Genomic DNA, 22839 nt, shown 5'->3' on the forward strand with positions numbered 1-22839 from the left:
TAAACTTCTTTTTGATTCAAGATTTATGCGAATTTTAAGTTCGATGATATCTAAAAATGTAATGATATAAGTGTAAAGTATATGAATGATGTAAAATAAACATTATCCGGAAATAAGAAGCAAAATATTGCGAATTTTTCTAGAAAAATCACATCGATCCAGATGTTATATGCCATTTTGATACCAACAAAAATGTATCTTATCTCATGCGTCGCGTTTATTCTATGATACTTTGATGCATTATGACATTCCGTTCAATGTTACGCCAAAAGTTGCTTCGGAATTTATTTTGTTTTATTTTATTTTACGAGACATATTTTTTCTTCATACACATGACAGATTTTGTGTTGTGTATGAGATTTAAAAAACAATAAATATGCACTTGTTTCTTTTCTTTCCCGATACTTTATAATTATTGTACTTCACACATCAGCAACTTTCTAACTTTTAAATCCAACTCCAATTAATCTTGAAACGGAAACAATGTGCATGTTAAATGTACAAGAATATCGCGTGTAGCGAAGACAAATTTAAGGCCCGAAGGGATATAGCAACTATTACGTAAACGATATTCCCATGCTTCTTACCTATATTACAAGCCTGGGTGACGGGCAGGGGTGCGCAGCAACGCCCGCCGAGGGCCGTGACCCTTATTCGGGGGGTACTAACCCCCCCGGGGCCCCCTCCCCCGCCCCCGGCGCCCCCGTAGCCCTCCACCTCCCCAGCCGCGACTGCGGCCACCCCTGCCCCCACTCCTTCGCCGGGCCCGGGACCACCACCAGGCCCACCTTCGACGGGCCCGTATCGGCCGAACGGTCCCGAGGGCCCCAGTGCACCCACTTTTACTGCGTTGTTATCCCAAACGACCGTTAAATAGCACTTCTCACACTTTCCCCCCCAATGCCAGTAATGCCAGCGTTTTCCTTTAACTTTCTTCGGCACTCACTGCAAAACTCCCGCCGTGTTTGTCTCGCGCTTTTCTCCACCCTTCGGCGTGGCACAACTCCTGAACTCAAGCAATCTTGTTCTGAAGACGAAGCTGCACCTTCGAACAGCGAGCGTCTTCTCTCAACTGTAGTTCTGCGAACGCCCTATCGTCCTCATTGCGATCTTTTTACTCTCGCGAGTCTTATCTTCAACGTCAGTCTTCTGAAGCACCAAGTATATAACACCCGTTCGTTCACAATCTTGCCCGACGTGTGTACACCTTACACACGATCATGATGCTGCTCGCTGCGAGCGATAGTCTTGAACGCGTCCACTCGAAAGGTTCAGCGTTCTCTGGGACTTGACTTCTTTGTTCAAGATACTTCAGTATAAAAAAAAAATCTTGGAACTTGATTCCCACGATCTCTTCTCTCACTTGACTTCGTGACAAATCTTTTCGTTACGCCGGCGGGTTGATTTTGAATGAAAACGAGAGAACAGCGGCGTCGTGCTTATGTCGCGTTAATTTCATACACTCCCGGCGTGATCTCGGGTGTTTGTCGTGGCAACTTCTGAACGGCACGCGAACCGCTTGCCAATTTTCTCTCTCTTTCTCTTTCTTTATCTATGTGTGAGTGGGGACTGGAGATGCCGGCGCACGGCGCGATACGTCACGTCACGGCAGCGGCGAAGCGAACACGACGACGATGATGCGAGCGCACTCGCCTCGAGTTCGTCAGCCAACTGGCTGCACCTGCGGCATCAGCAAGCGTCCCCTTCTCCTTCTGAGTTTGGTCCAGGACTCGCGCAAGCCGACGAGAATCAGCTACGCCCATTGGACACGACCATACACGATATACACAGTATGCCGATATCGGATTGGTCGGTGATGCTAAAAACAGGCGTGACCAAGCGAGAGCGCCGCCAGATATGGCCGTGGAATGGCTGCGGAGCAGCGTTCGCTTGTGAAGAGGCGCTTCTGTCGTTGCTACTGCTGCTTCTGCCGGCGTTACTGCTGCTGGCTGGCTGGCTGGTTGCTGCTGTTGTTGCTGGAAATAGGCTGGTGGTGCCGCCGCCACTGCCGCCTCCGCCGACGCCACCGCCGCAGCCGCCTGCTTCTCTTCATCTGACACGCTATCGATCCCACGGCGTCGCGGGAGACGAGAGAGTAGACTGCCTCGCGAAATGCCACAGGTTTCAGGGAATCTTTACCTTTCGCGCCCGCGAAGTGTGTTTCACCCCTTCCTCCCACTCGTTCACCGCCTATCGCGGCGCCGTGCCGTTTCTACCTTGCTGTTCTATCAGCTTTTCTGCATCTACGTACTTCTCTTCTTCATCTATATACATATACCGTTTATTGTCTTTCTCCATCAGAAACCTGATATGACTCCGCGTATCTACTCTCCTCTCCTGCTGTCATCGCTGTTACTTTCCTTTTTTCTATTTTCTGTATTTACTCCATTGGCACATCGCTTTTTAGGCATACTTCTGTTTTCTCCTGCAATATCATCTCTTCACTTATGAGTGAAGCGAATATATTTTTCTTCGTTTGTTTGTCGATAACTCGATTTCGTCGATGTCATTATCTTTATCTTTCTCTTTTCATCTTCTGCGTCAACCCCATTAATATTTCTTCATCTCTCTCCAGTAAACTTTCATCTTTAGTCATGTTATCGTACGCGTTTCAGTTTTTTTCTTATTTTTCCTGTCCTCCCGCTCTTTTCCATCTTTCTCTTACAGTTGACTTTCGTCCTTTTCTTTTATTACTTCGTCATAATTTTTTCTTCTTTCCCCCCAATCGCTTCTTTGTCTATCTTAAACTTATTCTATCTTTTATCGTATTATTGATGTTCCTCTGTCTTTTTCTTTTTTTTCCCCATCTCTTTCTACGCTCCAGTACAAACGTACATGAACGTTTTGACTCGTGAAATACAGCGTGTTATCGCAGAATACGCGCTCCTTTCTATCGATTAAAGGACCCACGTGCCATTAACCGAGTGGCCGAATGCTGTTGCTGTGACAGCCTCCTTTCGCGGGACGAATCATCTGTAGAAATGTTTATTTTCCTTGGAATTGTTTCAATTCATTAATCAATTATTCAGTGAAACTTTAAATTCCACACTTTGTTAAGTACATTAACGCCTATTCATTGGTTTTATTTTCTCCTCCCAAATAAAGATTTAATTTTTGTTCCGTTCACAAAGTTCGAATGTAAAATTTTCAATTGTACCTTTTTCAGTTATAAAATTTTTGCAAAAATTCTTATTTACTACTATATACATTTATTTGCTATTCTATTAATTTTGAAGACAAAAAAATATTAAATCATTAAAAAAAAAAATATATTCGTGATATAAAGTGGTATATCCGGAAGATATTTCACGCGAGAGATAGGGCCACGCGAATCGGAGATAGGTCGGTGGATATCGCCTCCGCTTCCCTTGCGCGTTTCGTCTCCTCTTAATGAGGACCAGCACGATTTAATGGGCTCTCTTTCGTACGATCGTAGTTCGTCATAATTAGTCGTAAAGAAGTGACTTCTATAAATTATATTGTTGCGCTCGGTTAAGCTTATTACGAGGGTCGACAGAAGACTATCGAGAAGTTAATTGAGATTATTATGGGCTGCCATAAAAAAAATCGCCCGCCGGTTAAACGTGTCAATTCACAACAACAAAACACAAGCATCGTCGTTGGTTATCATGTTGTTATTTACATCCGAATGTCATGATATCGATCAGGGTCAAGAATACGTATATGTACATGTATAATGAATGTGCGTCGCTTCAGACAAGATTTAATATATTTTGAGACTTAATTCAGGAATCTTAATGTCGTTAATCGATTCAATATCATAGTAATAGCGGGTAAGCGTGATTAAAAATCTTATAATAATTAAATACTCATTGTCTAAAGTTTTATTGAATTATTTTCCAAAAATTGCGGGAGAGATTTAATAGAACAGAGTCAGTAATATTGCAGTAACGTTTGAAAAAAAAAAACAATCCTATACGACACAGTACGTTACAGCAACATTGAAATATTGTAGTAACGTTGCGGCAATGTTGCAATGTTGTTGCAATATTGCTGCAACGTTCTGCGATGGGATGCAAAAGTATTACAATGTAACATTATTACCGCAACAACACGTAATAAAACGTTTCTGCAATTTTTCTATGCTGCACATGATGATTCCTATGCAATTTGTCTATCATGTTAATGAACAAATGATGAAGTTAATGCAATTTAATTAAATACAAGCGAGCAATCAATAAGCTCTTGAAAGAAAGAAGGATGGAAGAGAGTGAAACGGATGCATTTTCGAGCGTCCAGAAAGCGTAACCGTGGTCGCTTCTAATTGTAAGACCGGACCATAACTGACTATTTATTGCGAGGATTATCGCGGGCTTCCGTCTATTTGATGATATTTACGATCGCCGTGTTCGCGAGAACGGACGAACGACTTCATTGCAATTGCACGCCCGGAGGGTATTATAGTTTAGTCGCGCGCGCGCTCGCCCGGGTATTTATAGTAAGGGCTGCGTTATTAGCGCAGTTAAAACTTTACGGCTAGAGCTAGGCTGCCTCATTTACGGCCGAGCGGAGCCCGTAATCGCGTAGTTATTATACGATTACAGGCCCGATATATATTATCGCCGATAATCACATTGAAATTTTTTTAAGCGCGCGCATATAATTTCACGAGCGTGAGAAAGAGAAAAAAAAGTGCAAAAGAGGAGAGGAAGAATTTATTATTATTATTATTAATTATTAAACGCGATGTGTCCTTGAGAGGTGTATAAGTACCTCGATCGTACATGACTTGTTTTGCATTATTTATATCACAAAACGCACGAGAAATATTTTCTCTCCCTCCTGCTCTCTTCACATCTTTCAAAATATAAATTTAATAAATATATTATTTTTGTATTATATTATTTTATATTATTTTATTTTCTATAATATATTATTTTATAGTATTTTCTATAATATTTTATTTTATATTATTTCATTTTCTATAACATATTTTTTTCACACTTCTTTAGTTATTGAATTTTGATAGTATGTCTTGAATTGTAGACGAGAATAATAGAGAAAATAGCTGTTTACATACATACAGGGTGTTCCAGATCAAGACAATAAAACTTCAGGGTCTTATAGAAAATTGAATTTAGAACAAAAAAGTTTCAATAAACATAGGTCCGGAAACGCTTCGTTAAAAAGTTATAAGTAATAAATTCTTTAGTAAATAATTAGTTATGATCAAAATTTAATAAGAATATTTTTATGTTTGCATTACGAATGGTAATGTTTATACAAAGACCATTGAAAGGTTTTTTCAAGTTTCTGTTTTTTTCGTTGTTTTGAGTTTTATTTTTTTGAATGCTTTATCAGAATTGAATGAAATTGATGCAATTTAGTTTATTTAATTATCTATCAAATTTATTTCGTTATTTTTTTCAAATGAGTAAAGAGTTTTAGTTATTTTTAAAAGTCATAAAAAAACGTGATTTTTCAACATTTATTAGCTATAATTTTTTAACGAACTGTTCCGAATCTGGGAACCTTTTTGTTTCAAATTCAATTTTTTATAAGACCTTGAAGTTTCATTGATCTGGAACACCCTGTACAATCTATATTACTCGCATATATCTATCCTTACGTCGTTCTTATTCGCAGACATCAAACATTTTTACTATAAATGAAAAAACTTACGTAAATTTTACTCGAAATTCGAAGATGTTTGGCATACACTGTCACTTTCTTGTCACGTTTCTCGACGCACTTGCGAAAAACATCATTAATATTAATGATTATGCGCGTACTTTAATAAGATACCACGATCGCGTTGTACTTTGCACGGCATATGTTATTTGAATTTTATTACATTGTAACAGAAGAAAAACTACGACCACGCATATAACGACTCATTGATACCACGTGACAAGTGACATATCTCTAATGACGGACGAAAATCGCGAAAAGTGCGTGGCTAACTTCATTCTACTCTAGCTGTTCTTCGTAGAAGAGTTCGTCTACACTTTACGCACTTTAAATATCATAATGCATAGTTATTTACAAGACGATTATGTATATCGCATTATCTCTCTATTATAAGAGAATACGAAATATTGTCATTTGCCGATTATTCGCGCAATAGAATAAATTCTCGCAAATGTCATGCGTTTCGTTAATAGATAAAGATTCATATTGCGATGCAAAATACCTGTTTCCATAAAGCCTCCTCTCATTCATGATTTGTTAATTACAAAGGAGTTGATTACGCGGTCTTGTAAATATTAATCGTTCCTATTAAATGAGATCGCGTTTAACATTTTCTGGTATTTGTGGTGATCGTATTTCGAGAAATAACAAAAAGATAATGCGACACATAGAACACTTCACGTCACGACCTACCTGTTCGAGACTCGTCGCGTGAATGACAACAAGATCGCCGCGTGTAAACAACAGAGCGTTACGTCTCAAAAATTTGGCGCGCTTATTGTTGTCAAACAAAATTTGAGCAAAGCATCGTGAAACGCTCTTTGTGCTCTTTTTTTCAAAATATATATGTAATCGGATTCATATATATATGATCTCACATTCTCTACTATTATTATAACCAGCATTATTATTTATTTCTCTCTCAATCCGCGAATTTAATTTTAATTTGTATTATTACATACTAAAAATTTAATCATATATAAAAAGAATAATAATCATATTACAACTTTAAAGAATGAAATTTAACTGTCTGACATTATTATTATTATTATTAAATTAATTTCCCTAAATATATTTTCCCAATCAAAATAAAGATAAATTGCCCAAATAATTCAATACTTTTTTTTCTGAAATAATTAATCAATATCGTTTAAGTTTCCATTAAAAAATAATTAGATAATTCTTGTATTGTGTTATTAAAATTTGCTCTTAAAATTATCAATATTGCTATATACATAGTAAAATGTAATCTACCTCTGTTAGAATAAAGAGAGTTTAAAAAATTCCATAAGAAGTATTGTAATACACATTTGAATAAAGTCTGTTCTCTATAGAAGAGATTTAAAAAGATGAAAAATAAAAAAAAATATTGCGGATATAAGAAAACACAATGAAATCTAAAGATTTCTAGATACAATCATTGATTCCGTCTCAATTAGAATTTCAATTTCGTAGAACGATAATGCCAACTGTGCGCTCTTAAAATTGTGTTTATTTTTTATGAAAAATTTATGACGTTATCTTTGATCGAAAGTTGCGATCTAAGGAAACACTTAGTCGGTTTCATTGATGTCTTAATGCAAAACTTGCTCGAATCGCTATTAAAATTGTATATCGATTAAAATCTCATTTATCATAAGCGGATTTTAGATTTAGTCGCGATAGCAAGGAAAATGTGTAATAAATACAGAAAGATAGGATCTCGTAATCGACTACTTACGTATAATTATAATGCTGCCACAACACACGATATTATTTTTTATATAATACATTTTCATGAAACGAATGTACCCACGTCGCGCTGTTATTAACTGTTGAAAGCCGTGTAGAACCTTTCGCCGTATCTGACATGCGAAATTATTTCTATTTTCTGGAACTATCTGAATTCCTTCAATATCGCAATTTTTTTTTCTTTTTTACTAATTTCTCAATTTTTTATCAAAAGGCACATCATTTTAATTTTTATATTTAATTTAATAAAAGATATAGAAAAAAAAATAGTTATAATCTGCATTCGTAGAAAATATTAATTTGAAAAAAGAAATAAATATAATTTAATTGTGATTTTGATATTATATATATATTATATGTACATACACAAAAATAAAATATATATATATATATATAATCATATATTTAGTCAAAATGATGGTTCCAGAATATATAGGGAATCTAGAATCAATAATTTTATTCAACAGCTTAACAATTGTAGCACGAAAGCCAGCGTGCTAAAAATCTTAATGCACATACAACTGTGTAATATGTACATTATAACAAAAATATTTAACATTTTTGCAATTATAATAATAAAATATTCTAATGTAATATTATCTTGTATTGTAATATTATCTTATTAACTAATATTATAATATTATCTTGCATTGTAATATTATCTTAGAATATATTTGGCAGTAATATTTTACTGTATCTATATCAAGAGGTCGTGAAAATTTAAGCTAATGTTAAGCTTATGTTTCTCTAAAAAGTGATTTAACAGATTTCGATCTTAATAAAGCTTCTTTGAAGTTTCTGTTAATAAAATCTTCTTTAAATTTAATTTCTTATATTTTTGTTTGATAAAGCTTATTTCATATTATACATAATTTTTTTTTTATTTTGTATATCATTATAAAAAAATTATAAATAATTTTAATAAAACTTTCAGATAAAAAACTTTCAAATTTGTCATCATCATCATATATATATATATCATCTTTCAATAATAAAAATTATGAAAAATATAATTATATTTATCCATCATTATTAATAATCCATCATTATTTAAGGCCTTTTAACTATCTTGTGTTAAAAATGAAACATTCCTCAATATGTTCATCAAAATATTGTTTTAAGCATGACCTCTTTCAAATTAATAATATACTATACCTTTAATTGACTACATTTTGTTACTCATGTTTAAATCCACATAAAAGTGCTTTTGGATGGTATCCTGTCCACTTCCTATATGTAACATCCATTGCTCCTTCCACAGCATGATCTATCGGATGTATTATAAAAGGTATGGATACCAAACCAATAAGTGTTGAAATCCAAGGCTTTTTAAAAGCCACTCTTGTACTTTTTCTTTGCGCAAACAAAACTGCTGCGCAAATTCTATTTATGGTAAGACCAGGAACTATTATAGACGCAAATGACTGCCATATCAAAGTGTCCGATGTGGACAATAGAACATTCTTAGTTTTTTGTGGAGTAGCATCTGTCTATAATCAATTATTAATTATTTTAAAAATTAGTTCAATTTAATTAAACTTCTGAAATCTCAATCATCATATACTTGGTAGACTTTTGCACCCTTGTGCACCGTGTCTGCAAGAACATATCCACTCGACAGTGCATAACTGAACCACACAATAGATTTTGGTACTAGGCTCCTAAATGCCTCTCCAACTTCATTTGCATAACCTAAAGAGAAGAAAATTATTTTATTAATCTATATAACAAAACGTTTTTGAAATGCTCATATATTATCTAATTATTTCACTATAGTTATTGCTGTGTCAATGTATATTTTCTGAAAAATAAAATATATTTACAATAATGTTTCATAGAATTATTATATAAAGTAAGAAAAACATGACAGAAAATTTTAATAACAATGCTTAATAATTTACTTGTTATTAACCTAAATATCTCACATATGTGTCCCGGTACAAGTCCACTTCTTCTCGATTATTCATCATCCCGGAATCTCTAACTTTTCAATTATCTTTGATTCCGACTATTTGACATAACCTACGATTTGCCTCGATATACGACGCTCAATGTCAAAGTAATTTTTGACAATGGCGTAGAAACATTGACCAAAATAAAAATAATTCTCACAAAAATCTCTTTTTCTCTTAAATATTTAGAAATATTTTAAAATATGACATACAATTTACATACGAGAGTAAAAAATTAAACAACAAAACATTTGCTTTAAAATTATATAAAATGAATAATGCAAAAATTTATACCTACGCAATTTCGAGAGGTCGATAAGTTCGTGGTCATAGTTCGATATATATAATATACGGGGTGTCCTAAAAGTATCAGACCGATAAAATATTTCGAAAACAAGGCATTTGAGAAAAAAAATGTTATATACAAAAGTTATACGATTTCAATAGATGCATCAAACGGCGATACCCATTTGACCTTGAGTACAGTTATGAAGGAGATCTCAAGGTCAACTTTAAAATATTAAATAGAACCCCCATTTAATTCGATATCCTTGTAGCTTATCTTAAGAGCTTTTCAAAACACTATAATAAAGTTCCTTTCCATTAAATATTTTTCAAGTTATAAGACTTGAAAGGTACATTATAATATTATCCAAAAGTGATTTTTACGTACTATTTAAAATCACGCTAACATTGCTATTTAATGCACCACTTAAAACCCTACAACTTTTATTTAAAACATTTTTCTCAAAAATGCTTTTTTCGAGATATTTGACCGTTCCGGGATTTTTGGGACACCCTGTATATATTAGGAGGGACATAACCTCAAAATTTAATCGCTTCGCAATGACGGGAATACACGTTCTCGCTTGTGAACGATAATTCACAAAGGATAGACATGGTGGATCCGTGATAAATCGTGAATACACGTGTCGACCATCATCAGAGAATGATGGCCGACCTGGATTACGCGCGTCAGTATCTTAGCTTGCAGATCAATGAGGCGATCTGCTGGTGGTGGTATTACATCAGGGAGATCTCGTGGCAGGTGATGATCGCCCTGTTAGCGTATCTCTGCGTCTGCGTCTTCCTCTATGCGATCCTTAAGAGAGTGGGCCACGCCGCCTGGCAATTACCAGGTCCACCTGCCAGGCTCCTCCTGGTCACCGCTCATCCGGACGACGAGGTGATGTTCTTCGGACCGCTGGTCTACTGGCTAGCGCGCTCCAAGGCCAGCGAGATCTACCTGTTGTGCTTATCTATGGGTACATGTTATTGGCGACCTATATCGTCTAGGATCGCCATCGACGATTCTAACAGGAATAATCAGACTAAATGTCAAGCAAATGTCTATTGATGTTTACCAGTGTGCTTGCAGGTGGAGACAAAAAAAGGATAGACGAGCTATGGGAATGTACAAAGATATTGGGCATCCCAGAGGCTAATGTAACAATTATTATGTGAGTGTGTTTCACAAAATACTTGCAAACACTCATATTTAAGAATTATTCATATATATATATATATTCATATATATATATATATATATATATATATATATATATATATATATATAAATATCTTTAAAAGAACATCATAAAATCTTTAATCTAATTGCATATTTAATGCTAAATATAATTGTCTAATTGTCTGATTTTTTCAATTTTCCTGAACAATTTTATTTAGCATTAAATATGCACAGTGAAAATATGATAACATAGAGATATCTATCTGGTGATTAATAGTCCAACAAATAAATGTACAGGAGTAGCGAGTTACCAGATGATCAAAATGTACAGTGGCCAGTAGATACAGTTGCAGAAAGTATCTTACAATATATAGAAATATACAAAATCAATGCTGTCGTGACATTTGATAAATACGGAGTTAGCCGGCATAAGAATCATATCTCTTTGTACTTTGCAATTGCTTCATTGTGCATAGAGAAAAAAGTACCTCCTTGTAAGCATCAATTTGTTTGCAATTTACATACAATTAGATTAAACTAATAAATCGAAACCTGTATTCCAGATTGTAAACTGTATGTGTTAGAGTCTGTTAATATAATCAGGAAATACATTCAACTCTTAGATTTACCTATCAGTCTACTCTCAGCTTCGTATTGGTATCTGGTGACATATGAACAGAAACGTATAATCAAAGTAAGTTCGTTGAGCATTCTAATTTGTTGGAAAAATATTATTAATTTTTTACATCTTTATATATAATGTTTTTTCAATATCATTTCCTTGTAGAGTGCTATGGCTGCACACAAGTCCCAGTATGTCTGGTTTCGAAAGTTGTACATGATCTTTTCACGATATACATTCATTAATACCCTCCAAGAAGTCAGTGCTCTTGATCTGGAGCTGGATCTCCAGTTTGATGAGGATTGAACATTACACAAAGAAGAAAGAATTGTACAAAATATGTAATTAATGATCACTGTACATACTTTGTCTACCAATGAATTACATTACTGTACATTACATAAAATGAAAATTACATACCAAAGCTACGTATGACCACTTTCAAATTCATGCAACATACTTTACAAACGTGAAATATTTTTTTATTCATTAATAATAAGAATATACATAACAGTTTATTCCGAACGAGAAAGCGGCAGTTTTTTCGGCATAATAATAAATCAGCTTCTTGTTCTTTGAAAAAAAAAAAAAAAAAAAAAATACATTCTATGTGCCGTTTTATCTTTATCTATTTTTTTGTACATAACTCTTCATAGTTCCATATGCAAAATTGTCATTTGATATGTACATTTTTATTCATCAATAGTATATAATAAAGTAATCTTATCATAGATAAAAAATCGCAGTTTTTGTTCAATTTGCAGAACACAAGGTTTCTCTTATCGAATAATTCCATAAATTTTGCGAAAATCAATATTATTTGAATTGAATAAAAAATTTGAGCAAGTAATATATAACGAGTTAAACTCGCGATTATATGTTTCAACAGTAGTTATACAAGTAATAGATTTTTTAGCCAAAATTTTTTTCCTTTTTGGCACAAATAATATATATAGGAGAATTCAACTTTCTTTCCTTGTTCTAATATTCAATAGTGAACATTTTTTCAAAATTTGGAAAAAATATATTACTCTTTTCACAACAATTCAATATTATAGATGTATGCAAGAAATAGAGATATTTTATATGAATATAGATATTCTCTTTCATATGCAATATTATATTTTCTTGTAACATTTAATTTTCGTAAAAAGCTATTTAATATGAAAAAAAACTCTTTTTGATTTCATAATGTATATATACTTCAATATAAGCATGTTGGAAAAATATTCAATGAAAATTTAATCATATTTAGAACAATTGTAATATATGCAGTCATTATGATTTTATAACTTTCAATTGAAAAAATCTTATTATTATTCTGTTAGTTTGAATTTTTCCAGCATGCTTTAAATATTTGGAATGTAACGAAAATATATGTTTAATTGTTTACTGTGTAAATGTATATATGTATATAAAAAAAAGAAATCTCTTTCGTAAAAAAATCTCAGTAATGAAGACAATACGCACGTCCGAGAATGACTAAGCCTAACACCAAAAGATTAGACCACAAGGATTTGAACTCGTAAATACTTTTTTGTAAGGGTGATATTATATTTATCATATGACAAGTTTGTCGGACAGCAATTGACTATAAAATAAAGGATTTTTAAAATTTCTAGCAAAATTTTAAGAATTCCCTTTCTTCTTTGATACTCAATCGATATGTTCAACATACATTTTGTTATATGAATGTAATATCAACCTAATACTTTACGATACTATTAGGCAAATTATACATATAACACACTTGTGCACACATCGAAACAAAATATAATATAATCAAAGAAAAAAAAAATCTCTGTGCGCTATAATCACCTGCATTTCAAGCATCCACAGGTCAGATTTCAAATACTTTTTCCTATGAGTACGAGTTTACGAATTGATATCATCGTAAACGTATAATTTACATCCTAGATCGAAGAAACTCGGCGAATGATCTCGATTTGAATCGAGCAATCCATGCTAAGGAAAATATTACGTACTATAAATCGGTACGTATTCTAATAAACATTTTTTTTTTATATAAAACGAAGTAAATGTTTATATACGAGTCGCAGATAAAATGGACGGCATAGAGTTGATTCCCGCAAGATCCTCGAATCAGTAAACTATCGTAACGGCGACAGACACGCCGCAATGAACAGTATACCGAATTTAGGTACATAGAGAAGAGGAAGTGATACCTGGAAGAGATTTCCAATCGGGCGTAAGGGTTTCACTGTGTTCCAGTGAACTATAAATCCCTTACAAAGGATTCATGACGAAGATCTCGCGGGCCGTGTCCTAGAACCTATCTTTGCCACGATGAGAACCCAGGGTACCCATTCCCGGTTGAGGAGAATCCGGATCGATCGCGTCCTGCAGATATTGCAGTTCCTGCAATTCCTGGAACTTCTCGTGATCTCGAATGTGCGCATAATTCGCAGATAAGCACATCAGATAGTGTACTAGGCTTAGAATAACCAGCATGGACGCTGCAGTCGCCAAGATGAACATCACCTCAGCCTTTTCCACAAAATCTTTGCAGAATAGTTTGACCTCCTGAGGTCCGCACACTTGCATATCCTGTATCCGTGTGTTGTTTGGAAATAGAAAGCCTAAAATTGTGTGAAATTACTTAGTATTAATCAATTCGAACAGATAATAATCTGACATAGATATATTTGAATTAGAATAACTAAATTTAATTTTTTTTTTAAATAAGAAAAAAGAAATACATAAGGATATTCTAGTTCCAATTCATCTAAGTATTAATTAACTTGTATAAAAAAACGTACTGAATTGAGTAAAATTAATGCACTCATCAAGAGATTGAACACGTGGATTGCTACACAGGCCCCAGAATATAGTGAATATCAGCGTGACGATAATAAGGAATGCAAATATCAGAAGCCAAGCTATTTGCAAGATATAAATGATAGTCATAAACTGAAAAAATAAAAACGTTTATATTAAGATAATAATCGAAATAGCCTTCTAGCTGTCAAAGATTTTGATATTCTAGATACATACAACAGCACAGGAGATACGTCCACCCACTCTGGATCTCCAGGCTCGGTAGACTTTGTGCCTTGTAGCACCAGTTGCTAGGCAACCGACGCACAAAATCATAAATCCTAAAGCTGCCATGCAAGCTCCAATTGACGCGAACACCAACTGCACTGCTTCCAACCATCCGAGATGCAGATGAAACACCTTAATCAATTTCGTAACTTGAGATATATAAAATCTTTAAGACATTTCTAAAGGATATTATGATAAGTGATTTACCTGATCCATCATAAGAGCACACAATGTCGCACCTCTATACATGGTACCGCAGAAGATTCCAACTCCTAGGCAACACATTATAGTTGCTATGAGAGTTGCGTACGGCACTCTAGCCATACAATCATTGCACATATTCCCTATAAACAAGGAAATTTTATATTTCTTATTATGTTTATTATATTGTTACTAAAGAATTATTTATATGTGTGCGATTAAAGTAAATTATATCAAAAATGTGAAAGTATACAATTCTAATTCAATATTTATAAATAAATAAATTGTACATATATAGATACATAAATTTTTAGTGTCTATATTTCCTACAGCAAAATAAGATAATATTTGTATTATTTAGCTTTACATTCAAATGGTATTTTCGGAAACTTACTACATGTTCGCTCGTTCGAATTAATGCCGTGGAGACTACGCTCAGAAAATCGATCTATACTCGTATTACTCGCAAATTGACCACGCAATGGTAAACTCTCTCTGACCTGATGTAATTCACGCAATCTCACCATTTTGATATTGTTATACGAATCACAACAGACGACCGAATGCAGATAAATAAAGAACACGAGGCGAAACGTGAACGTTCAACCAATGACTAAGGCGACTATAACGATGAGTAATCACCACTTTTATCTACGAGCTCGTCAGATAACACGCGAGATGTACGTGCAAGTATACGTACGTATGATTTCAGTTCATTCATAAACTCGTGCGTGAACGTTTCATTAGCGTACTAAAATAATTGGCGCGTGACGTTTATTATTGTTGATGTCCATAATTACTTTCATCACTGACAATTACTCTTCTCATTCTTAATAAATTTTCCTTATATTTTTTTTTTTAATCAGTTATAATTTATACTATAAAAAATAAAATTAGCAGTTTGTGCAGCTATTGTTAACGAGATTAATTAACAATCACTTAGCTTTATATAATGTTTACAACCGCATGGGACTGTTGACAAGTATGACATATGACGTATTGTTGACAAGTATGACATATGACACTCATCCACACTCGTTACTCGAATTTCATAATTCAATCGTAAACAATTGCATCAATTTATAACGGAAAAACGAGGATAAAAGAAAATTTCATCCATTTATCGTGACAGACTCACCCATATTCGTAAGTACGCGTCCAGTTCACTTTAGTTGAGGTTAGGAACGCTCGAACGAAGAATGGACAGCGCCCGTTCGTGGAATCTGCGAGATTACAGTTTCTCGTTAATTAATTACCGCGGCAATTACGCGTCCCTCGGCCGTGATAGCGAAGGATAATCACAATCACCTCAATCGCTGATTATAAAGAGAGAAGAAAACAACACGGCTCGGGAAAATCGATAAATTAAATAAAAAGGATTCGATAAATTTTATATGAAACTTTAATTTCCCGTTTGATGAAGTTATGTGTATAGAACGTCGCATTCGCTTGTTTACTATCTGCCAAACACCCCAAGGTAGCACCCTGACGTAATCAACCACCTGTGAGCACAGCTTTCGACCTCACGGATGATTTCTCGCGCACGAAGAATCTTATCGATCTTATCGCGCGCGCGCGCGCACGATAATGTTGGATTTCGAGAATATTACGGGGAACAGTGCGACGACTTCCAGAGGATATCGACCAGAAACAGCGCTCAATATGGCGTCGAGAGGAGCAGATGAATGGGATCGTTGGCCTCGCGAGAGATTGTAGATTGTAGGGCGCGCCGTAGTAGTAAACGCTCATAAAAAAAAATTATTCCCTTCAATGGAGTGGGGGAAGGGGATTGACGGGAATGATAATGACCGACTGTGACCCCGATTCGATTGAAATGTTATGGCGAACGGCGTCGTAGAGCCTTCCTTCTTCAATCAATTCCGGGATAATGCATGATTTGTTCTTCGTATAATATTCTTTCGAATTTGATCTTCATGGGATAAGAATATTTAAATTTTAATTATGCAAAGATAAGAAAAAATTATTAGAAAGATGTATATGGGGTACATAAGTGTCCACAGGGATTTCCTCCCTTAAAATCAGTAAAAAATTCAACAAGCATTTGGTTTCCCTTTGAATAAAGGAAGGGCAAAGTTGTACTACTAACTTTGCTGATCTCTGTCCTAATCCATAAAAAAATCATTTTTTTTCTGATTTCAATAGAATTTTTTTATATCTACCTTGCTCGAATTTAAATCATTTTGCCTGCTTTTCAAAAAAAAAAAAAAAAAAAAAAAAAAAAACAAGAAAAAACAAAAGAAATAAAAATTTAAAGAATTAGAAAACAGAGAGAATAACAGAAACAAAGAAACATCCTTTCTGGACATACAACTACCTTATCGCAATAAGAAAGCTTTTACTATCAAAAGATGTATAAATTTCAAATTATAAATATTTAATTCTGGAAATTAACATTTTTCCCCCCACCCTGAAAAAAATCCTGCGGACGCTCCTGATGGGGAATCACAGCTGATGAAAGATCTACAATAAGTTTGAAAATTGGCACTTATCTATGTTTCTTTTTTTTTTGTACTTTATTGTTTGATTTATTGCAAACTCGCTTCTCATTGCCACTCAGCGATATATAAAGCAGAGAGAATAATTAAAAAATATTTTTTAAATAGAAACAATAAAAAATAAATATACCTGTGTATAGTTTGTTACTTTAAGTAGCAGCAGATATTGAATTTTGTTTTGTAGAATTTTCCTTTGTATATTACAGATAATGTGGAAAAATTTTCAATTATTTAAGTCCCATAAGAATTACTCTTAAATTTCTCTTAATAGTACTATTTACATACTTCCTTTCTCCACTATCTGCAAAAAAAATTCAATATTAAAAAAAATATATTTTCTTGACCAAATTGTCTCTTTCTTATTTGTCTTATTGATTCTTTAAATAGAGAAATGAATATTAAAATATGTTAAAATACCTTTGTATATATAATGTTCGAATAAAGCTCAAATTAAAAATGTATCATGAATATAATAAGCGATTCTTTATTATTATTGTATACTTAAAAATATTCATTAATCTATGTTTAGATCTGTATAAGTTATTTATATAAATCTATATTGTATAATCTGTAAATCTATAATAAGCTTACAGTCGATGCGAGAGTGATTTTTCATTCATATTATACAAAATATGCAATATTTTCAATTTGAGCTACCGAATACACTTGTGCCTTGGTTCCATGAGATATTGAAGAACCATTGGCAATTGACGAAGCTTCTCTTGAATCGGCACTTCCAAATCTTGCTGGTAATGCTTATTATATCGCACAACATTGCCATCATTACTTTCATATGTAATGCCACCATGATTTTGTGGACTTACCTGTAACAAAATGATCGATTAGATAATACATTGAAGTTAATAATAAACTATCTATGAAATTAACTGTGAAATAAAATGTTACTAAAATGAATTAAATTGAATATCATTATAAAATAAATTATTTAATAAGACAACAATTAAGAGAATTTATAAGACAACTTACAGTTAAAGCGGATCCATCTCTATACTCAACCCGGATGTCGCCGGACGATAATTTTGAAGCGAAACCGATTCCCGGGACCGCTACCATATTCGCATTATTATTAATATTATGCGCAGAATTCATCTTGCGCGATCTAGAAGTCACCGTCGAAACGACGGAGCAGCTACCATCGAATGACGGCAACTAAACGAGATTCAACATTATTTTAGTAGAATAAAAAATCAATTAATGTACTAAAAAAAAATTTAGAATTTTTCGCTATATACTTACAACTGGAGAAATGTTTCTAGTATGCGATATATTTTCTTTCCCCTGATGGGGAGCATCATTCAAAGCCGTGTTAGGCCTTCGTCCAATTATCACAGGAAAACAGGGATGCCCAGTGGCTGCTTCCAAGGATGTCAAAGTTGATTCCAGCAGTAAGCATCGTTTATAGCACTCCGAATAATGTTCGCAATAATTTTCAAGATGCGGCGAAAATTCACCTTCAACAAATGTATCACCGTTCTGGTCGGTAATCTTCGCGACACCATCTACTCGGACAATCTGGTTTTTAGAAAGAAAAGTAAAATCAGAAAAAATTAAATTGTTGACTTACATAATATTAAAGTTATAATATTAATATCATTATCTCTTTGATAGTTTTATATTCCTTTATCAAAATATACATTAATAATACATAGAAATCAATGAATTAATAGCTGTGTATACCTTTACTCCGTTGTAAAAATGCACTTCGCAGTCAGGCTGTGGACCATTCTCCATGAAAACACATTTTGCACGCTGAGTGTACAGCGTTAATTTTGAAGTTTTCGCCTGAACCAATTTCACGAAACGGTACGCGTATATGTATTTTCGATGATGACATGCTGGTAAATTCTCGTATGAATAAATACTATCCGCACCTCGGCTGGGCAACGGTGGCGGCTGCGAACCGACTTCTGTAGACGTACTCGGTTTATAAAGAACTACTCGTAAACCGTCGCCTGATATTCTGCATACATTGCTGATCTTTTCCTAAAATATCGAAATTACACGATTACACATAAATATACAAATTTATTATACAGTGAGCATTGAAAAAAATTCCATTTATATTATGATTTTTGTATTATTCGTTTATACATACTTTGCCGTTTTTGCGTTTGACAAACTCAATGCACACCTCCCCATTGTCTAGAAGCGTAAGAATCGCATTGTTCGTTCTGTGCCTAGTAGGTTGTAATCTGTTGGAATTCAAGGGAGGTACTTGTAATTTTGCACTCTCCTCAGTTCTTTCCGTATTATGATTTTCCGTGCTCTTTTCCTTTCTTGGCTTATTGTGCCTTTCTGTCATTTTCTGCCTCTCTAAATCGTCATGCTCATACTTGTAATTATCATACTGCTCGTTTTGCGAGAGCATCTTATTGCGAGATGTTGGAATACCTATTAACACAGAGTCCTCTTTCGCGTTGTAACTCCCGTATTTTGCTCTGTGATTTAACTGCATCTTTGCAATAGGTTCGGATAACGCTTCACTTCTCACACTAACCATAGGCACTATCGGCGTTGTTGCTGTTCTTTCCTCTGAACGAGATCGGAGTTTCGACCGACCGTATGAGGACAGTGTCCTACCTAATCCGGAATCCATCATGCCATCAGTTAAAAAATCTGTAATTCCATATTTTTCCTGCAAAAATGAAACTGATTATATTAATGACTATTTTTTTATGAACTCTATTTAATGTGGTGTTTTTTGTTATATATTTAAATTACATATTTGATATGTTAACTGATTTTGTTAACATATCATTACTTACATTATATAGCCTGTTTTTTTCTATATTTCTTATAAATGGATGCTTGTGAATGTCTCGTAGGCGTATCCTCTCTTTTGGATTTTTTTTCAGTAATTTATCTATCAAATCTTTTGCATTATCCGACAAATAAGATGGCATCACGTAATCAGCCATTACTACTCGTGTTAAAGTACTCTTAACTGCATCAGTGTCGAACGGCGGTTTACCCACCAATAAGGTATACAACATACATCCCAAACTCCATACATCCGCCTCTGGTCCATGTGAAGATCTTGTAGCAACCTAGACATTTTTTAACATCACAATCTAGTATGATTTTGCAATCTGGCAATTCCGAAATATACATACTTCGGGAGAGATGTAATTTGGCGTGCCACACATAGTCAAATGTTTTTCATCTGGTTTAGTTAATTGTGTAGCTAACCCGAAATCTGCTATTTTCTGTGAACATGCAAAATAAAATAAAAAGAAAAAAAGAATTTTTTTACTCTAAGAAACTAAAATATATATATGTTTTTATGTACCACTTGCATATCTTTGGTCAGAAGTAGATTAGACAGTGACATATCTCTGTGAAGTATCTGATGAGAATGAAGGTAAAGTAAACCTTGTACAACTTGTCTAATTATTCGGGCGGCTAAAATAATAGAGATCTTATTACAATTGTAACTGAGAAAGAGGATTTTATATAACATCTCGCCCATATATAAACTATATTTGTATACCATGATCTTCAGGCAAAGCTTTGGTGCCCTGTGCTTTAAGATAGCGTTGAAGTTCCCCATTATGACATAATTCTAAAATTAGGTACACATAGTTTGCATCTTCAAAACATGTATACAATTCCAAGATAGCTGGATGTTTCAATCGTGAATGTATCTCCACTTCCTGCCTCACTCTACCCACCATCCCAGCAGCTTGCATCATTTTCTTGTCGATCTATAGAGACAAATAAGTATAAAAAAAACAACATAGATTGTTTATACTAAACATTTATACATAATTGTTTATACTAAAACAATGATATAAAAAATTTCATCATAAGTCTTGTCTTTTTAATAAATAATTTATAGGCTCGTAGTAAATCGAGTAAATCACAAGTGTCATGATCTCAAAAATATTGGTCTCATCTCATTTGTCCAATATTTAAATTTTTTCGCCGAGATTGATAAATGACTGTATCCATTATTTCAAAATTATTCTATCAATCAGTAACATAAATTTCAAACTGAATGCTCGATACGAAGACCAAACGTAATTGGAGTAACACTGGTCTTTGGATCTGGATAGCAGGAGCTCCTCGATTTTGAAAGACAATCGAAATATTATGTTTAATTTTAAAAATGTCGCCAGTAAATAAATTAATAAACAGTAGTGTATCGACTAAACTGGCAATTTATTGCTTGATTATATACGACGTTTCGACCATATGGTTTGGTCTTATCAGTGAAAGTTATAATTAAAAAGTAGAAAGAGAAAAATCGAAATGTCAAACTGACATTGTGTCAACCACTATGTTTGGAATACAGTATTCCAAACATAGTGGTTGACACAATGTCAGTTTGACATTTCGATTTTTCTCTTTCTACTTTTTAATTATAACTTTCACTTGATAAGGACCAAAACCATATGGTCGAAACGTCGTGATATAATAATCAAACAATAAATTGCCAGTTTGGTCGTATAAACACTTGTTTACAATCGAAATATATAAATAAATCACCATTTTGATCGCGACTTCCATGCCGCTGCGGAGACATTTCGCTCGGTAAACGCTCCCGTAGCCGCCCTTGCCCAGCAGATTCAGCACCTCGTATTCCTGCAACAGGCACAGATGGAAGGAGAGTTTTGGTGCACGCGTTGGTTGCCACGACGAGAGGCGGCGACGGCGCAAACAGTGCAAATTCAAAAAACCAACCTCAATGTGTTCGCCGAAGCCGGCCGAGAGCGCCGGCATGACGTAATGACGCATATCGCGCTCGACCGGACGTCGTCGATCATCGATGACCATCAGTTCCGCGCGACGAGAACCCTCTCCTTATGCGAAATTACCCGGTGACAGCATATAAGGACGAGATTTCTCTCGGAAAACCGTAAATACAAACGACATGACGCCGCCCGCCATATACAAATTTGATGCGTTTTGCGCATGCGCAATAAGGATATGCATTTTTTCACTAGAACAATTTTTTCCCTAGGAAAAAAATGTTACCATTTTTTCACTTTGCCCTAGGGAAAAGCATATAATCGTGCACGCGTGACGTAACGATAACGTTTACAGTCATGTATATGGGATGGATATCTCAGTTTTTGCGGGATTTCGCATAAGTTAAATAGCTACGTAAATAAATAAATATAATTTGCAAAAGTTATTTTTTGCTTCATGTTTTTAATTTCTTTAGTCAATCTTCTAAAATTTTTAAAATAAGTTTAAGAAAAGAATTGAATGGGAATCACACAGAATCTTATTTTATTGACTCCCATATTTAACACGCATGCATGAAAAAACCGCCGTTAAGGGCAATTTTGACCAAACTCCGATTAATTTAATCGTTGATTAACTTACAGGACAGTTAACATAAAAGGTTCTAACAATTTGGTCGCCTGTAAGATAATTAATAATAAAATTTTTGGAGTTTAGTCGAAGTGGCCCTAACAATACTAAATGAGAGTAAAATAGCGTTTAATCAATCAATCAAGGACGAAGGAATCTGCTTTTCTTTGAAATTAAATTGGCAACATACACATACATAAGTAGTTCTCATTTTTATTTGAACAGTCGACTTCCAGTCGTACAGAGAGCGGATATGAATTATTATGTGTCTTTATTTAAATTTATTTTTTG

General features: G+C 34.1%; 5 protein-coding genes across 15 annotated transcripts in view; 1 reads left to right on the forward strand and 4 right to left on the reverse strand.

Annotated features, from left to right (window-relative positions):
* LOC126854790 (LIM/homeobox protein Lhx5) overlaps nt 1-6335 on the reverse strand; it is a 51285-nt gene extending 44950 nt beyond the window's left edge. The window contains exons 1-2 of one of the 6 annotated variants that reach the window (XM_050601859.1): nt 6155-6333; nt 5644-5712 (exon numbers count right to left, since the gene is read on the reverse strand). Coding sequence is in view for 3 of the 6 variants with exons in the window: in XM_050601855.1 (XP_050457812.1) it covers nt 6155-6179 (25 nt within the window). In the remaining 3 variants the exon portion in view is untranslated. Of the gene's footprint in view, nt 1-587; nt 678-5643; nt 6068-6154 lie in introns of those variants that run through there. The other 5 variants (XM_050601855.1, XM_050601852.1, XM_050601854.1 and 2 more) reach the window with 5 other exon arrangements.
* Nucleotides 6336-7822: 1487 nt separating this feature from the next.
* On the reverse strand, nt 7823-9623 carry LOC126854817 (mitochondrial fission process protein 1). Its single transcript, XM_050601904.1, has 3 exons — nt 9296-9623; nt 8948-9075; nt 7823-8873 (listed from the first exon to the last, which is right to left on the reverse strand). Exons 1-3 carry the CDS (start codon nt 9351-9353, stop codon nt 8559-8561), a joined length of 501 nt encoding a protein of 166 aa, XP_050457861.1. The 5' UTR covers nt 9354-9623; the 3' UTR covers nt 7823-8558.
* A 512-nt stretch (nt 9624-10135) lies between these two features.
* LOC126854805 (N-acetylglucosaminyl-phosphatidylinositol de-N-acetylase) lies at nt 10136-11849 on the forward strand. Its single transcript, XM_050601888.1, has 5 exons — nt 10136-10600; nt 10714-10795; nt 11101-11297; nt 11367-11497; nt 11591-11849. Exons 1-5 carry the CDS (start codon nt 10285-10287, stop codon nt 11729-11731), a joined length of 867 nt encoding a protein of 288 aa, XP_050457845.1. The 5' UTR covers nt 10136-10284; the 3' UTR covers nt 11732-11849.
* Nucleotides 11850-13183: 1334 nt separating this feature from the next.
* On the reverse strand, nt 13184-16421 carry LOC126854802 (proteolipid protein DM beta). 5 transcript variants are annotated; one of them, XM_050601883.1, is made up of 6 exons: nt 16195-16421; nt 15831-15915; nt 14699-14835; nt 14441-14623; nt 14206-14356; nt 13184-14025 (listed from the first exon to the last, which is right to left on the reverse strand). In XM_050601883.1, exons 2-6 carry the CDS (start codon nt 15832-15834, stop codon nt 13712-13714), a joined length of 789 nt encoding a protein of 262 aa, XP_050457840.1. In that variant the 5' UTR covers nt 15835-15915; nt 16195-16421; the 3' UTR covers nt 13184-13711. The 5 variants fall into 5 exon arrangements, with proteins under 5 accessions (XP_050457840.1, XP_050457839.1, XP_050457842.1 ...); XM_050601882.1 differs by having other exon boundaries at nt 16001-16421; XM_050601885.1 differs by having other exon boundaries at nt 16303-16402.
* A 789-nt stretch (nt 16422-17210) lies between these two features.
* On the reverse strand, nt 17211-22118 carry LOC126854781 (serine/threonine-protein kinase PLK4). 2 transcript variants are annotated; one of them, XR_007688149.1, is made up of 12 exons: nt 21913-22118; nt 21718-21813; nt 20720-20933; nt 20519-20631; nt 20343-20435; nt 19995-20276; nt 19325-19864; nt 18907-19212; nt 18466-18741; nt 18196-18378; nt 17800-18032; nt 17211-17509 (listed from the first exon to the last, which is right to left on the reverse strand). XR_007688149.1 is itself a non-coding variant. In XM_050601837.1 (11 exons), exons 1-11 carry the CDS (start codon nt 22003-22005, stop codon nt 17862-17864), a joined length of 2367 nt encoding a protein of 788 aa, XP_050457794.1. In that variant the 5' UTR covers nt 22006-22118; the 3' UTR covers nt 17640-17861. The 2 variants fall into 2 exon arrangements, 1 of the variants encoding a protein (XP_050457794.1); XM_050601837.1 differs by lacking the exon at nt 17211-17509 and having other exon boundaries at nt 17640-18032.
* Between the last annotated feature and the right edge of the window lie 721 nt (nt 22119-22839).

Source organism: Cataglyphis hispanica, chromosome 14 (genome assembly GCF_021464435.1).
Source record: "Cataglyphis hispanica isolate Lineage 1 chromosome 14, ULB_Chis1_1.0, whole genome shotgun sequence".
Taxonomy (NCBI): Eukaryota; Metazoa; Arthropoda; class Insecta; order Hymenoptera; family Formicidae; genus Cataglyphis; species Cataglyphis hispanica.

Bases quoted from the DNA above. Each gene is read 5' to 3' on its own strand.
- LOC126854802 (XM_050601880.1), bottom strand. From the start codon at position 15,219: ATGGTGAGATTGCGTGAATTACATCAGGTCAGAGAGAGTTTACCATTG. The intron at 14,836-15,086 runs GTAAGTTTCCGA...CCTTGTTTATAG, and splicing joins TTCGAACGAGCGAACATGTA to GGAATATGTGCAATGATTGT. The intron at 14,357-14,440 runs GTATGTATCTAG...TTATTTTTTCAG, and splicing joins GACGTATCTCCTGTGCTGTT to TTTATGACTATCATTTATAT.
- LOC126854805 (XM_050601888.1), top strand. From the start codon at position 10,285: ATGATGGCCGACCTGGATTACGCGCGTCAGTATCTTAGCTTGCAGATC. The intron at 10,601-10,713 runs GTACATGTTATT...GTGTGCTTGCAG, and splicing joins CCTGTTGTGCTTATCTATGG to GTGGAGACAAAAAAAGGATA. The intron at 10,796-11,100 runs GTGAGTGTGTTT...ATAAATGTACAG, and splicing joins GCTAATGTAACAATTATTAT to GAGTAGCGAGTTACCAGATG.
- LOC126854817 (XM_050601904.1), bottom strand. From the start codon at position 9,353: ATGATGAATAATCGAGAAGAAGTGGACTTGTACCGGGACACATATGTG. The intron at 9,076-9,295 runs GTTAATAACAAG...TCTTCTCTTTAG, and splicing joins CACATATGTGAGATATTTAG to GTTATGCAAATGAAGTTGGA. The intron at 8,874-8,947 runs GTATATGATGAT...AATTGATTATAG, and splicing joins AGGGTGCAAAAGTCTACCAA to ACAGATGCTACTCCACAAAA.
- LOC126854781 (XM_050601837.1), bottom strand. From the start codon at position 22,005: ATGGTCATCGATGATCGACGACGTCCGGTCGAGCGCGATATGCGTCAT. The intron at 20,436-20,518 runs GTACATAAAAAC...GCATGTTCACAG, and splicing joins TGACCAAAGATATGCAAGTG to AAAATAGCAGATTTCGGGTT. The intron at 19,865-19,994 runs GTAAGTAATGAT...TCATTTTTGCAG, and splicing joins AAAAAAACAGGCTATATAAT to GAAAAATATGGAATTACAGA.